This window comes from Neovison vison, chromosome 11, assembly GCF_020171115.1.
Source record: "Neovison vison isolate M4711 chromosome 11, ASM_NN_V1, whole genome shotgun sequence".
Lineage (NCBI taxonomy): Eukaryota > Metazoa > Chordata > Mammalia > Carnivora > Mustelidae > Neogale > Neogale vison.
Window position 1 is genome coordinate 189,120,180 of NC_058101.1, and position 15,838 is coordinate 189,136,017.

At 39.4% G+C, this 15,838-nt stretch overlaps 1 protein-coding gene across 2 annotated transcripts in view; it reads right to left on the minus strand.

Annotated features, from left to right (window-relative positions):
• Positions 1-13,335, minus strand: part of MICU3 (mitochondrial calcium uptake family member 3) — a 103,387-nt gene extending 90,052 nt beyond the window's left edge. For both annotated transcript variants that reach the window (XM_044225515.1, XM_044225514.1), the window contains exon 1: positions 12,943-13,335. In XM_044225515.1, the coding sequence (XP_044081450.1) occupies positions 12,943-13,332 (390 nt within the window). In that variant the 5' untranslated portion in view covers positions 13,333-13,335. The remainder of the gene's footprint in view (positions 1-12,942) is intronic.
• Positions 13,336-15,838: the final 2,503 nt, after the last annotated feature.

The following is a 15,838-nucleotide window of genomic DNA, read 5'->3' on the forward strand; positions in this document are numbered from 1 at the left end:
TGAAAAGGAGCTGACTCTGCTATTCAGAGCCCCGGTAAGTAAAGGTTAAGTGACTCATTTCTCCTGATCCCAAGCCATCTGCTCCTATGCCACCTTTTCACTTAATTCAGCCAATCTTATTTCTATAATCTCTTTAATCCCTGAGTTTAAAGTTGTTGTAGAGGCATGGACGGGACTGGAAGAGATTATGCTGAGTGAAATAAGTCAAGCAGAGAGAGTCAATTATCATATGGTTTCACTTATTTGTGGAGCATAACAAATAGCATGGAGGACAGGGGGAGATAGAGAGGAGAAGGGAGTTGGGGTAAATTGGAAGGGAGATGAACCATGAGAGACTATGGACTCTGAAAAACAAACTGAGGGTTTTGAAGGGGCGGGGGGGGAGGTTGGGGGAACCAGGTGGTGGGTATTATAGAGGGCACGGATTGCATGGAGCACTGGGTGTGGTGCAAAAATAATGAATACTGTTATGCTGAAAATAAAAAATAAATTTAAAAAAAAGTTGTTGTAGAGGGCATTCGTAAGTAGAAATCGGTAAGCAGATCACTGTAGAGGGAGGAAGTGTGGGAAAGCAAAGGGTAGAAGCTCTATATTTTCCCAAGCTCAACAATTTTATGAAGATCACAGTCGCTTTTAGATTAGGATATAGTGCTGTGACTTACTCAGTAGGATACCACGGTTCCTTTACAGATTTTTCTAGGTTAGGTACCTTAGATCCCTCCGTCTGTCAAAACCCTGATGCCTAATACTAGTACCAAAGGACTTAAACTCACTCCCTAGGGAACCACTCTGCTATCCTCCAATTAAGAAAGCACAACTGCAGATACTTGAATTTTACAGTATATCAAGAATACTACTTTCTCAAAAAAGAAAAAAGAGAAAGAGAGAATGGCGCTTTTCTGTAGAATCTAAGAAACCTTCCTTAATGAAACCTATCACCAAAATATGAAAAAGACATGTTTCTAGAACTTCTCTATCAGCCTATAATCAAATAATATACCTTCAGGTCCCTGAGTTAACTTCTGTTCTTACTTATCTGACATTCAGAAAATCCCCCTGTAGTTCACTCCTCCATATCCTTCCAATTTTCACCATTTTACTGAAGATCAATGTGCAAGCCAATCTCTGGCTTTCACCATGTTCTGAATTCTGCTGGGCAGGGGATGTGGATAAAATACCTAAGACACAAAGAGCTACCCTCCTATAGTTTGCCAGCAAATGGCAGGCACGTTGATGTCCGCCTGCTTGCCTGCAGTTTTACAAATTTTTAAAATAAGTATTGTAATAATTCAGGATAATTCAGGATAAGTTCTAAATCTTAGTTCAGGATAAGTTCTAGATTTTACTTATTTGGTGATACATATGAAATAGTTTTGATAATTAAATATTTAGTTCATTATATCATCCGGTATTTATGCTTCTTATAAAATTTAGGATTTTAGATTCATAGTATGAATTACATCCCAAATAGGATGTGATTAAGTCTGTATTATAAAATACCTGAATCAAAGTTCTTATCTAACTTTGAAGTTGATGATGAAGTAATCACCAGGGCTGGCAAATCAGGGAACAGGACAGGCATATGCAACAATACATGTACACAGTACTGGACCAAAAGGTTAATTAAAGTTGACCCTTGAAAAATGTGGGAGTTAGGGGCACCAAACCCTGTACAGTTGAAAATCCATGGATAACTTTTAATTGCCACAAAACCTAACAACCAATAGCCTCCTGTTAACAGAAAGCCCTGAAAGTCGATTAACAATTATTTTGTATGTTATGTGTATTCTATACTAGATTCTTACAATAAAATAAGCTGAAGAAAAGAAAATGTTTTAAGAAAATCATAAGGAAGAGAAAATACATTTACAGTACTGTATTTATGAAAAAAAATCTGTGTATAAACGGACCTGCACAGTGCAAACCCCTGTTGTTAAGGACCAACTGCATTCGGAAGAAGTTTAGATGATCCTATTTGAATATAACTAATTTTAAAAGGTTGGAGCTAGCTTAAACTGGACATAACCTATGGAGCCTTTCTGACCTGATGTGAAACTGGTTAGGAAAATCCCATTTTGAATTGTTCCAAGCAACTGAATAATCCATTATATCCCTTCCAAAGAAAGAGATAATCCAAATATCTCACCTAGTCAATATTTACATATCAATTAGACATCATCCTTATAAAAAAAGCAGAAAAAAATCAAATTATTTGAAATTCTTCTATATACACTTTCTGTATTCTAAATTCTGGAGTTGGAGTATTAAATGAATAAAAGGTAACCTTATTTTTACTCTCTGTAAAATAAATAAAAATCTTTAAAAAAAAAAAGTAACTCTTCGATGAACATACACTTACTATGCTAATCAATTAAATGATACAGCACTAAATTTCCACATTTTATTTTGCTTATATAATCTATCAATATGTCAAAGCATTAAGGAGTAAAGTATTACTTAAAAAGCAGAGGAGAGGGCACCTGGGTGGCTCAGTGGGTTAAGCCTCTGCCTTCGGCTCAGGTCATGATCCCAGGGTCCTGGGATTGAGCCCCGAATCGGGCTCTCTGCTCAGCAGGGAGCCTGCTTCCCCCTCTCTCTGCCTGCCTCTCTGCTTACTTGTGATCTCTCTCCCTCTCTCTGGCAAATAAATAAATAAGATCTTAAAAAAAAAAAAGTAGAGGAGAAACATATCTAGAAAATCTGTGTAGTACACAAAAGACTAGATATTTTCCTTAATGCTAGATAATGTCATAAATAAAACTTGTTTGATTTTTTTAAAGATCTTATTTATTTATTTGACAGACAGAGATCACAAGTAGGCAGAGAGGCAGGCAGAGAGAGAAGGGAAGAAGCAGGCTCCCTGCTGAACAGAGAGCCTGACGCGGGGCTCGATCCCAGAACCCTGAGATCGTGACCTGAGCCAAAGGCAGAGGCTTTAACCCACTGAGCCACCCAGGTGCCCCACTTGTTTGATTTTTAATCACATTTTTCTCCAACATAAGAGTGTTTACACTAAACAAAGTAAAGTTACTCAAATTCTTAGTGTTTGGGACAACAATTACAGGAGATCAGTGAGAATTAATAATCTCCAGTTTAAACTTGCCCATCAAGTTTAAATAAAAGAATAAAATCTCTAGTGTTTTGTAAGTTTGGTCCACTTCCTAAGTAAGTTAAATATTACATCATGGGTTAAAAAAAGTACTAATTCGATCATATTACTAAAGTCTGTACATCTTAAAAGGTGGAACAACATACACAAGAATTAAAATAGCAAAAGCTGTGACCATGTGGAAGTATCCATTAAAAAACTTCTACATTTCATGAACAACTTAAAAAAGATTTCATGGCTTTCTAGTGGTTTGTGTTTTTTTTAATGGCTGTTTCAATCCACCACTCTCCAAATCTATCAGGTTTACTCTACAAATTTCTATTATCTTGCTCTCAGGCGATAACATCACCTTCTATTTTATAGCAAAATAGTAATCATCAGGCAAAAACTCTTTCAACCACTTGCTACTAAAAATGAATAATTTCTGTGTCCTTCCATTCCTTCTTCCTATTACACCAGAAATGCCATTGTTCCTATTATCTAAGATTAAATTCTTCCCTAGTGCTTTAACTTTCATTTCCCATCTGTACCCTGGTTCTTGACAAATCAATTAACCCCCCCTCCTTCCTTTGGTTTAGTGTTTCTCCTCTTACCTTCAACATTTAAACTTTTTTTTTTTTAGATTTTATTTATTTATTGACAGAGAGAGAGAGAGAGAGATCACAAGTAGACAGAGAGGCAGGCAGAGAGATGGGGAGAAGTAGGCTTCCTGCTGAGCAGAGAGCCCGATGCGAGGCTCTATCCCAGGATCCGGAATCATGACCTGAGCTGAAGGCAGAGGCTTTAACCCACTGAGCCACCCAGGCGCCCCAACATTTAAACATATTTAAGGGTCTACCATCTAAAAAAAAAAAAATCAAAATCAAATCCTTGTTCCTTAAACTATTGCCCCTCGCTTCTCTCCTTGACAGCCAAATTTATAAAAGTATTGTCAACACTTACCTCATCTTGTCCACATCACCTCTTCTTTACTTTTACCTTCAGCTTCTCCAACTATAATTTGATTTTCACCTCCAAGATATCACCAAGATCATCCATGAACTTCTTATTGCTAAATCCAGTGAATACTTTCTATTGCTCATCTAAGATGAACTCCTCTGGTAGAGCTCATTGATACTGACTATAGTACTACTTGTCTGAAGTACTTACTACCTTCTGTTGGCTTCCATGACTCTCATGCTTTTACCAGTCTAGACATTACTTCTCAGCTTTTTGTAGGGTTCTATTTTTCTGACAGTTTTTTACATCACTGATGCTCACCAGGATTTGTTCCTTAGGGGCTTTTCTCTTTATGTTCTATATATTCTAAACAATGTTATCCATTCTTATGACTTTCAATGCTTGGTGATTTTCAAATCTATTGTTATAAGCACAGATTTCTCTCCTAAGCTTCTGACCTATGTATCCAACTGGAAGTTTCCCTTCAGCTGTCCAGAAGACACCCTGATCCACTGTAGTTAACAACATCATTCATGCACACTCCCCCCAACCTTTTTTTTTTCTCCCGAGGACCTAGTCTCAATGAACTGCTGCACAATCCACCCAGCGCCCAAGACAAAAACTTGAATATCACCCAGATTCTCCCATTTCTCTCATCCCTAAAATCTAGTCAACTACCAATCCTCGTTGATCCTGCCTCTTGAAATTCTCTCCAGTGTGGGAACTTCTCATTGCTTCACTGCTATTTTCCTAGTAAAGTTATAACCATTTTTTGTCTAAAGAAATATTATGGGTAAAAACCAGCTGACATATATTTTTTTAAATTAAAGAATATAGAGAATCATACCCTCTAACACTCTCATCTAAGAAGTAACAGCATCTTACCTGGCCTCCTCCCTTTCAGCATTGCATCCCTCCCTCTACTTTCCCTATCCAATCAAAGTGATATTCCTAAAATTCAATTTTGATTATATCATCCTCGTGGCTAAAAATCTATAATGTCTCCCTACTCTTAAGGTCAAGTTCAAATTCCTTGTCTTAGAAGGTCTTGTACTATCTGCCCCCTGATCACCTTCTAGCCAACTATCTGATCACTCTTGCCTCAAATTCTCTGCTATACCTCCACACTGATCTTTCAATTCTGGAAACATGCTATGCTTGTTCTCATACATGTTATTTCCTCCTGGAACACATGTCTTCACCCACTTTGTCTCCTTGTTTCCCTAATAATTCCTACCTATCTTTTATATCTCAGTTTAGACATTACTTCTCCCAGGAAGCCATGCTTAATGTCCCAAGCCTGGGCTTTACGTCCCTCCTGTATGATCCCATAGTATACTCTATTTTTCCCATCATACCACTTTAGCATATTGCATTACAATTACTCTGTATCCTCACTAGACTATAAGCTACAAAAGGACATGAGTTTTATTTCATCCACAAATAAATCTCTAGTACATACTACACTTCAATAAACATTCCTTGAGTAAAGTATTTGAATGAAAAATGGCTGAGTGGAAAAATGGATAAATTGTTTCTAAATGAAACATGAAATGGAAATCTTGATTTTTATAGCGATAAAACTGAAAATAACTGCTTAATACAAGAATCTTAAGAAATATTAATCATTTAGATAGAATCATGTACTTTAAGATAAATGGCCTTCCCTAATACTTTTCCAGGACAGGAACAGGTAATATTCTTTAGCACACTATGTATACCATTTAAAAGAGAAAGAAGTGGAGGGGAAAGAGATTGAAGGGGCCATTTAGTGATGGAACTGATGTATTGATAGTAACTAAGAGACTTTTGAAAACTGGTATGGGAATCTGGTAGTCAACAGTTTAGATATATAATTCTACATGAGCAACTAGCTCAAAGTAAAAACATTAAAGTATTTCATACTAAAAGCTAGGGGCGTCTGGGTGGCTCAGTGGGTTAAAGCCTCTGCCTTCCGCTCGGGTCATGATCCCAGGGTCCTGGGATCGAGCCCCACGTCAGGCTCTGCTCTGCAGGCAGCCTGCTTCCTTCTCTCTCTCTCTCTCTCTCTCTCTGCCTGCCTCTCTGCCTACTTGTGATCTCTGTCAAATAAATAAATAAAATCTTTTTAAAAATATACTAAAACCTAAGGACTCTAAAGAGAATGAATTTGTTGTCTTCTCATATACTTAGAGAAGAAAAAAAAAATGTATGCACTCTGTACCTACTATCTAACGAAACTAAAATTAGTTACTGAATTCAAATATACTACTAATATTATGACTCAATGTCCAATCATGAACCCTCACAGATAACACAAAGAGGTGATACACCCATTATTTTACCTTGCATTAGCTTTCTAATATCTAAAGTCAAATGCAAATTTGCATGGATGAGGTGATTTTGTGAAAGCAAGTTTTTTAAAGAACTATCATAATAAAATATTGTAACTTATTTCAGGAGTTAGCATTCATTCAGTCATTAAGTAAGAATTTATTAAAATCTTAAGAGCTACAAAATTTATGTGCTATATGGAAGACGAATGAAACCACCCTCAAAGAAGCTTCAAAAATTTAGGGTTAATATAATTGTTTTAATAGTCTCAAATATCTTCTTTAATCTTTACGTAGAAAATGGCATCCATTTCTCAAAAATTACTAAAGATAAAGTATATATTCAATTCAATAAGGAAGCTACATTTTACTTTACTCAGTATTCATAAACAGTCCAGCTCCAAATTACATAAACAGAATTACCTGTCAGAAGTCGAGAATCAACAAGGAAGTGACATTAAACCCAAATACTATTTACCTGAATTCCAATTTAAAATACAACTCAATGTTTTTATTATATTTTTTAATGTGGAGATTATAGTGATTCAAGGAAAAAAAAAACGGTATACACCTTCATTCAAACCGATTGCTGTGCACTATTTTACAATTTCCAAGTCTTAGAAGAGAATTACAGATGATAATTTTTAAATTTAAGTTCAAAATCATGAGAGTTTCATTTCCTCATTCCCAGTGTGGATTTGAATAAAGACATCCATAAAATGTAACAATCTTTCACTGCAACCCAAAAAGTACATGCACTTTTATAACTCCTGGCTTGGTATAACCAGAAAAAGAATATATTTTTTTCCAAATTCATCCAAATTTTATTCTGTGATATTTAGGAAAAAAATAATCTATACTTAAATCACTGTACATGAATCCATACCATGATCATACCTCGAGAATGTGCATAGAACCTGGTGGATTTGCCATGAAGTGATCCAGAAAACAAAAAGAGGGGAATCACCCACCTAGTTTAGCCTCCCTATACAAAATGTTATTCTGCACAGAATTAACCTATCCTCAGTTTTACACCTCTGAGGCTTCTCTCTATAAAAATTTAGGAATCTTCTCCATTTACACCTCTGGCAGATTCTTCAATATTCTGGGGAAGAATTAGCATAACTTCCTGTCTCAAAATGTGCTACCTTGGATTGGAAAAGATAGATAATGAAAGAAATTTTTTAAAATGCACGATTATCGGCAATTATTATAGAACTATACCAAAGAAATACAAATATTGTTCTCTTTTCCACTTGAGAGTAAAACTATGTGCAAGTCACAAAATGATGTATTCTGTACAATAAGTAAAATATGTATTAAAGTGTATTAAGCAAACTAAATTTTTTATTTTGAACCTTTTGAAACAAAAAAGCAACCCTAGAACAAAATTTTTCCACTAATAAAAATAATGTTTTAAGGATAAAATTGTAGAGTTCTAAACAGAATCTTGTCTCTCATCTCTTTATAATATTAATAAAGCTCAAGGCCATGTCTACTGAAAAATTTTGGCAAGCCAAACTTGCACAATTAAAATAAATACAGTGTCACGTGATTGGTCTCCTAAAGCCTGGAATTTTGACCTTGACCGAAGTCTTCTGAATTCTAATGCTAAAAATAACCAGCATTTAGATGAAAAAAAATCTTAAACTATTAATTCTCACAGAATGTGGTTGTGCCTTTTCAATGCATATATCCCATGCAAATGTTTAGCATGGGCTTATTCACTGGACAAAAACGTATTGTGTGGCTACCAGGGCTAGGTCCCATATCAATCAAGGAAGATATAAAGGAGACACGACCAACACAGTGCCCCTCCTTAAAGTGCTAGAAAAAGCAGAGATGACAAATAATTGCAAAAAGTCATCACCTAGGAGTATAGGATATGCAGGGGGCATTTTTAATATCTATAGAGTAAGGGAAAGCATCCTGGAGAAGGTGAGAGTCAATGACTTAAAAACAAAAATCTTCAAGGCTATGGTAATAGAACTGTCTCTCTGTAAGTTATGGCTATTCACACCTAGCAGTTAAATTCTATATTCTGTAACATGTACAGGTTAGTTTATTATTAGGTTTATGTTTAGCATAACATGCTGCTTAAAAGAAGTTTTATAAATCAAATTTCTCAGAGTTTTAAGCCACAAAAGGAATAATTTCTACCAGTTCAGTAAAATCAAATGAGCATAACGAGTAGAGTGGCAACACAGGTTTAAATATTTCTGAAAAATGGAAGGCTAACTTCATGAGTTTCTTTCCATCTCTTTCTCTCTTAACCACAATAAAATCACAGTAAAAGGATTTTTTTTTTTAAAGATAGAAACATATAAAAACTAAGAAAGAGAAAAGGAAAGGAGACTAAAACAATCAAAAGAATTCATCAAAATATTGACAAAATGGAGAAGATGAAGGAGTGATAACTGACCTGGGGTGGGGGCAGAGTGCCCCTTTACTCTCAATACTGGAAGACTGAGGAGGAGGAGACCAAATGGAAGTGAGCTGACTGGAAATGCAGACCCCAGAAAGGATAAGATCTTAGGAATTCAAGGAGTGGTGAAGTTAGAGTAAGTGATGGGGCTGAAAACAGAGCATTAGATAACAATAGTTGTAAAAACATCATTGGATACTTCCCCAACACACAGGCTCTCACATACAGGTGCATGTGCACCTGCACCTAGATTACAGCTCCTGCAACTTCTCCTATTCTTTGGAGAAACTCAATGACACCAGAGAAAAGGACTTATAAAACACTGACATTTGGGGGCATCTGGGTAGTTCAAGTGGTTAAGCATCTGACTTGATTTCAGCTTAGGTAATAATCTCACGGTTGTGAGACTGAGCCCCAGACTGGGCTCCACACTGGGCATGGAGCCTGCTTAAGATTCTCTTTCTCTGTCTCCCTCTAATGCTCCGCCCTCCCTCTCTAAAACAAAACAAAACCAAATCATAAACAAAAAAAGCACTGACATCTGGATGCCACTCTATTAAGAAGCCCAGATCACCAAATGAAAAGCCATTCTCATGTACAAATAGCTTCTGAGTAGCTCTCAAATATAGAAAGGCAACAACTACAGATATGTGAGGAAAACTTCCAAAATAAAAGTGAGAGCTTAGAAAATCAAACAGGAACAAAAATTAACCTGGAAGAAACAACACAATGCACAAAGTAGAAGACAATTAAAAAACAAAACAAAACTATAATTAATATCCTTACAGTAAAAAGAGAAATTTAGCAGCCATAAAACAAAACAGAAGGCTGTACAAAGGAACATTCAAGAACAAAAAAATAGTTTTGAGTTAAAAAATTAGAATGACAAATAAAACTTAGAAAAATTAGAATGACTGAAAGTTTTATTTCAATAGGACAGCTGGAAGAAGAGTCAAAGATAGCTCCCATAAAAACAAGCAAACAAGGGGCGCCTGGGTGGCTCAGTGGGTTAAGCCTCTGCCTTCAGCTCAGGTCATGATCCCAGAGTCGTGGGATGGAGCCCCGCATCAGGCTCTGCACTCGCTGGGGAGGCTGCTTCCTCCTCTCTCTCTGCCTGCCTCTCTGCCTACTTGTGATCTCTCTCTCTGACAAATAAATAAAATCTTTAAAAAACAACAACAACAAGCAAACAAGCAAGAAGATTAAAAAGTTAGAATAGAAGATTAGAATTAGATTAGGATCTGTCAGGAGGTATAACTTCAGACTAACAGAGGTTCCAGAAAAAGAAAAAGAGAAAATGGAGCAATGGAAATTGTCAAAGAAATAATACAAGAAGAACATGAATTTCTATATTGAAAGGATCCTCAAGTTCCCATAGCAATAGATGAAAAAATGCCCACATAAAGCTCTTTATTATGAGTTTCAAAAAGCAGGGGGTAAAAAGAGATTTATAAAAGTTTTCAGGGAGCCTGGGTGGCTCAGTTGGTTAATCGTCTGTCTTTAGGTCAGGTCACGATCCCAGGGTCCTGGGACTGAGTCCTGCATCAGATTCCCTGTTCCATGGGGAGTCTGTTTCTCCCTCTACTCTTTCCCCCTTGCTCTGTGATCTCTCTCTCATTCTCTTTCAAATAAATAAAATCTTAAAAGAAAAAAAGTTCTCAAAGAGGGGGAAGACTCATTATAAAACAAATAATCAGAATTGTGTGATTAGAGACTTGGGAAGAGTCAGACAGAGGCCTCTGGTATCATTTACAGAGGAATTTTTATAAACACTAAGCAATTATACCATTAAAGGTACAAATAAACAAATAAATGAATAAAATTACAACAAATTTATTGAATGCTCACCACATGCTAGGGGTACAATTCTAACTATTTAAAATGTATTAATTTAATTTTCATAACTATGGAGGAAGACACTATTAAGTGAGGTGTTTTGTTTTTTTTTTAAGGTTTTATTTATTTATTTGAGAGAGAAGGAGCACAAGCAGGGGGAGGGCCGAGGGAGAGGGAGAAACAAAACTCCCCACTGAGTGCGGAGCCAGATGTGGGGTTCAATCCCAGGGCCCTGAGATCATGACCTGAAGTCAGATGCTTAACCCACTGAGCCATCCGGGCGCCCCAAGTGTGGTCTTTTAAAAACTACTATACTATCTCTCAATTTTAAAAGCAAAATAAACTTTAGGGGCACCTGGGTGGCTCAGTCGGCTGAGCCTCTGCCTTTGGCTCAAGTCATGATCTCAGGGTCCTAGGAATGAGCCCCAAGGGGGGCTCCCTGCTCAGCGGGTAGTCTGTGTCTCCCTCTCCCCACCCCCATGCATGTGTCGTATGTGCACTCTCAAATAAAATAAATCTTAAAAAAAAAAAAAAGTAAAATTAATTTTAAAACAGAAGAAAATACTGTTTTAATGCTCTCTACCTTCCTAATCTGCTTCCAGATCCACTATGGTTGGTGAAAAATTCTGTCTTGGTCAATGGGGACACAAGTTTAATGTATGAGGGGGTGGAGAGAAGAGGAGTAGCAGATGAAAGTTGAGGGAATTTGCTGGTAGCATTTTACGTATTCATTGTACAAAAGCACTTTATGCTATGTATTTATAATTTGCAGCTAGAAGGTCTGTAGCACAGTGGATTCCCTGATTTAAACACATCAACGGCCTCCACCAAAAGAACTGATGCACTTACCTCAGACCACCAACATGTGTTTGGCCAAAGAATAAAGAATACATTTCATTAAAGTTAAAAACAGAATAGCTATCTCTTTTCTAAATTTTTGTCATCTCAGCCCTTCACAGTCTTTCGTCTTGCAAAGAAAACTTCCCTAAATGACTCCTAGCCATTTACACAACTATTTGTTAACTACAACGATAGGACAAAAACATCGTGCCCCACACACTCTTGCCCTACCCTCATCTTTACCTTTCATTATCAGTTGCATAATGATACTTGAACATTTCATTTAAAGATCTTCTTGGAGGAGTTAGCCTCTTTCAGTTTCCTATTTGTGCTGTCCTATCCATCTTCTCACTTACTTTCCTCACTTAAGAGTTTCTGATTTGGGGCGCCTGGGTGGCTCAGTGGATTAAGCCGCTGCCTTCGGCTCAGGTCATGATCTCAGGGTCCTGGGATCGAGTCCCGCATCGGGCTCTCTGCTCAGCAGGGAGCCTGCTTCCTCCTCTCTCTCTCTCTCTCTGCCTGCCTCTCTGCCTACTTGTGATCTCTCTCTGTCAGGTAAATAAATAAAATCTTTAAAAAAAAAAAAAGAGTTTCTGATTTGGCGGTGGAGTGGGAGGGGATGAATACTCTTCTGAACAGATTTTTGTTTTTTCCATTTCCAATCTGGGGATATCGTCCTTCTTTCTGACCTATAATAAGGAAGTTACTCGGTTTGGGCATTTACTCTCTTGGAACTAATAAAGTGCTATCCAATAATGTCGTTACTCTTTAGACCTCAGACCACTGCTTCAAAACTCATCCTCCTGCCCTGGACCTCCTGGGTCATTTGCTGTTACCTGGTCCAGCCTGGACGTTCCTGTCTCACATACCCGGCCTTCCACTTTCTGCCCGTTACACCCTTGCCTTCTTCGTAGTCTTTTGTTTTGTTTGGGCTTGGCTTGGGGTTTTGGTTAATAGATGGTACTGCAGGGGCGCCTGGGTGGCTCAGTGGGTTAAGGCCTCTGCCTTCGGCTCAGGTCATGGATCCCAGAGTCTTGGGATCCAGCCCCGCATCTGGCTCTCCGCTCGGCGGGGAGCCTCCTTCCTCCACTCTCTCTGCCTGCCTCTCTGCCTACTTGTGATCTCTCTCTGTCAAATAAATAAATAAAATCTTTAAAAAAAAAAATAGATGGTACTGCAGCAACCTCTGCGGTCCTGATGCATCAGTGACAGCATCACCTGTGTTTTCCCGACAGCTGGGTGCACAGACCCTAGCCTGCCTGGCCTACGTCTTGGTCTCACAGGAGGTCCCCATCTGCGGCCGCAGAGCTCACACAGCGACAACCTCCACTGCCGGGTGTCACGGTGGCCCACAGTCCCAAGCGCACCCAGCCCGACTGTCACACCTTCCCTCCAGGAGTTTGGGTGGAACACCCCGGCCGCCCTACCCTCGGGCGTCACCTGCGGGCCAGCCCAGCGCGCGCACGCGCTCACGCACCTACCGTTTCCTTGGCAGCCGCCACCGGGATGGGAAGCAGACCCCGGCCGCGGGGCGGGTCCTCCGGCTCTGCGGCTGAGGTCTCCGAGAGGCGCCCCGGGGTGGGCGTCCATGCGGAGTCGGCCCTAGGATCCCCATACAGCTGGTAGCACACAAGGCCGACCAGACCCCCGCCGGCCGCTGCCGCGATGCTCAGCTCCCCCCAGCGCCTCCGCCGCCTCCAAGCCTCCTCAGCCACAGCCCCCTCTTCCTCCTCCCGGCAGGAGAAGGGCCGGCCGGCCGGGCTCGGGGCTACCCCCGCAGGCCGCCCCCACAGCCCAGGAAAGAGATGGTGAGGGCAGGGCGGAGGCGGGAGCCGAGGCGGCGGCCACAGGAGCCTCCGCAGTGCAGCCATTGCGGGAGCTGCCCGCACCAGAACTAGGAGGGGGCGGGAGGGAAGGCGGGGGGGTGAGGGGGGGAGGCAACGAAACCTCGCGAGAAGTCGGTGTGCGGAGGTTCGATGCTGTCCGAGGCGACCGCTGCAAACGTGCGGCCTGGGGTACCCTGTAGCCGGCCTTCACCTGGGGCGACCGGGGGTCTCCGGTGGGAGATCTTGGGGAAGGGCGCCGACCCCGGCTACTCCCGCGCGCGACACTCCTGTCTCAGTCCCGCAGTCATAAATAACTGCGCCCGCCCCGGCAGCACCTGACTGCGCGAGAACCCAATACCGCAGGGCACAGCCAAGTCAGCAGAACCTAAAAGAGCCCTCGCGTGTGCGCGTGTCCAGACGTCCGTCGGCTAACTTGGCCCTTGGACTTGGCTGGGTGGGTTTTGGGTCATTGGGTAGTGCTCCTCTAAGAAAGTCATGGCCCTTGATCCAAGCTCACGAAAAATTTGCAATTGTATTTTCAGGTGTACAATAAAATGAGGTAAAGAGTGGCCCGTTAAAAAGATGGCAGATTAAGTCAAAGGCTGTTTTGACTACACAGTGACCGCTTCTGGACTTCTAATGGGGGACGGCTAAATTTTTTTTTTTTAGCTACAATTTATATATATTATATATATAATATATATATTTTTTTAATTACCATACTTGTGGTCATTTAATTCAACAAATCAGAAGTGTCTTAAAAGATACCCTTACTTTTGTGGGGATGCTATTGGTATAAATAGAAAAAAAAATATGTGATCGTGTCATCTTTATTTTTGTTATTGCTATACCTGTTTGTTTGCCACCCTGTCAGTGCCACTTATATGAGAAAGTATGTATAACATTCTTACCAGCTTCCCACCCCTGAACCCAGGTTTGGTTAACTGAGTAATGCTAGCTGTGGTCTCTATATTCTGGAATGGTGCCAGGATCCCCTAAAATATTCTGGATCTAGGGGTGTAAACAAAATCTAGTTGTCTCCGTTGAGCTACAGTCACAAGGGAATTAGAACAGTTGATTCTGGCAATTCTTATAAAGACTAAGGGCAAACAAAATGAGGTTTTCTGGCTCAGATCTTGTTATTCCCATTCCTCACTAACAGGAGTGAGGAAGACTAGCTCCTTATGTGGTCACTACGATTCCTTCCATTTCTGCCTTTTTTGAATTTAGGAAACTTCTGTATTCCCAAAGAAACATTTATTCTCTAGATATAGAACACAGATCTTCTGGCATTGTTTGAACTGAACACAATTTCTGGATTTTCTCATAAATTTCCAACATGGCCTAATGGCAGAATTCTTGGACAAACTGATGAATTTTTATTACTTGTATATTAAAAGCTGAGGAGCTCTAAGGAGAATTAAGGAGGTAACACAATAACATCAAATTTCAGATCAGGAAAATAGCAGAAATACTCCACCTGAGTTGGCTTCAAGTATGTATTTTCTTTCTAGTTTAAATAAATTTAATATAGCCCCTGCAAGTCATTTCTCTGCCTAGAAATCAAGTTCTCCTATGAGAGGTGCTGGACTGGGGTTTGTCAAGTACTCACAGAACTCTGTATAAAGCTCTCTCTGTATGTCAAAGTTGTTCTAATTATAACTTTCCATAGTACTTTCCCTAAAGAATATTGCTTTCTTATATTTGATGCTCCATGATTATAGCTACATAAAAATAACCAGATTCCTTTGTTACCTGTATGTTTTTCTAGGTTTGCTTCTCAAGGGAAAAAATTTTAAGAAAACATGATATTAGGAATTTGGGATTTGGGGAAATTAAAGATAATATTAGATCAATATAAATATAAGCCAATTAATTTCCTTCAACTTTTATGTCAATTCTCCTGCACATTAATAATACCCAAAAAGTGTCCCTATTCCACAGTGAGAATCCATACCTTAAAAAAAAATTCACTTATGTCCATTATGGTCTAAGTAAAAACAAATGCTCTGAAGCATTTTAAAATGTTTGTAACAGGGGCACCTGGGTGGCTGAATGGGTTAAGCCTCTGCCTTCAGCTCACGTCATGATCCCAGTGTCCTGGGATCTAGCCCCGAGTTGGTTTCTCTGCTCAGCAAGAAGCCTGCTTCTCTCTCTGCCTACTTGTGATCTCTGTCTGTCAAATATATAAATAAAATCTTCAAAAAAATGTTTATAACAGGAGAGATCAAGTCAAAGAAGTTGTTTCCAGAAAGCATATTTATCAATACGGAGCTATAAACTAAGCAGGAAAAGATTTGGACTCTTAGTTTTGCTACATCGCAGTTGCATAACCTTATACTGCTTTGAAGGTCACAATTTCCTACAAAATAATGAAATTGAATAGGCGATCACCTTCTGAACCCATGATCCTAATTAACCAAAACGCTCCAAGCTTACCAGTAAAACATGTACAAATACTTGAGAACATTTTTCACATGTCATTTCTCTTTTCAAAACCCACAAATGCCCTAGAGTTGCTTTCTTTCCTATTAAAATTCAATACAATGAC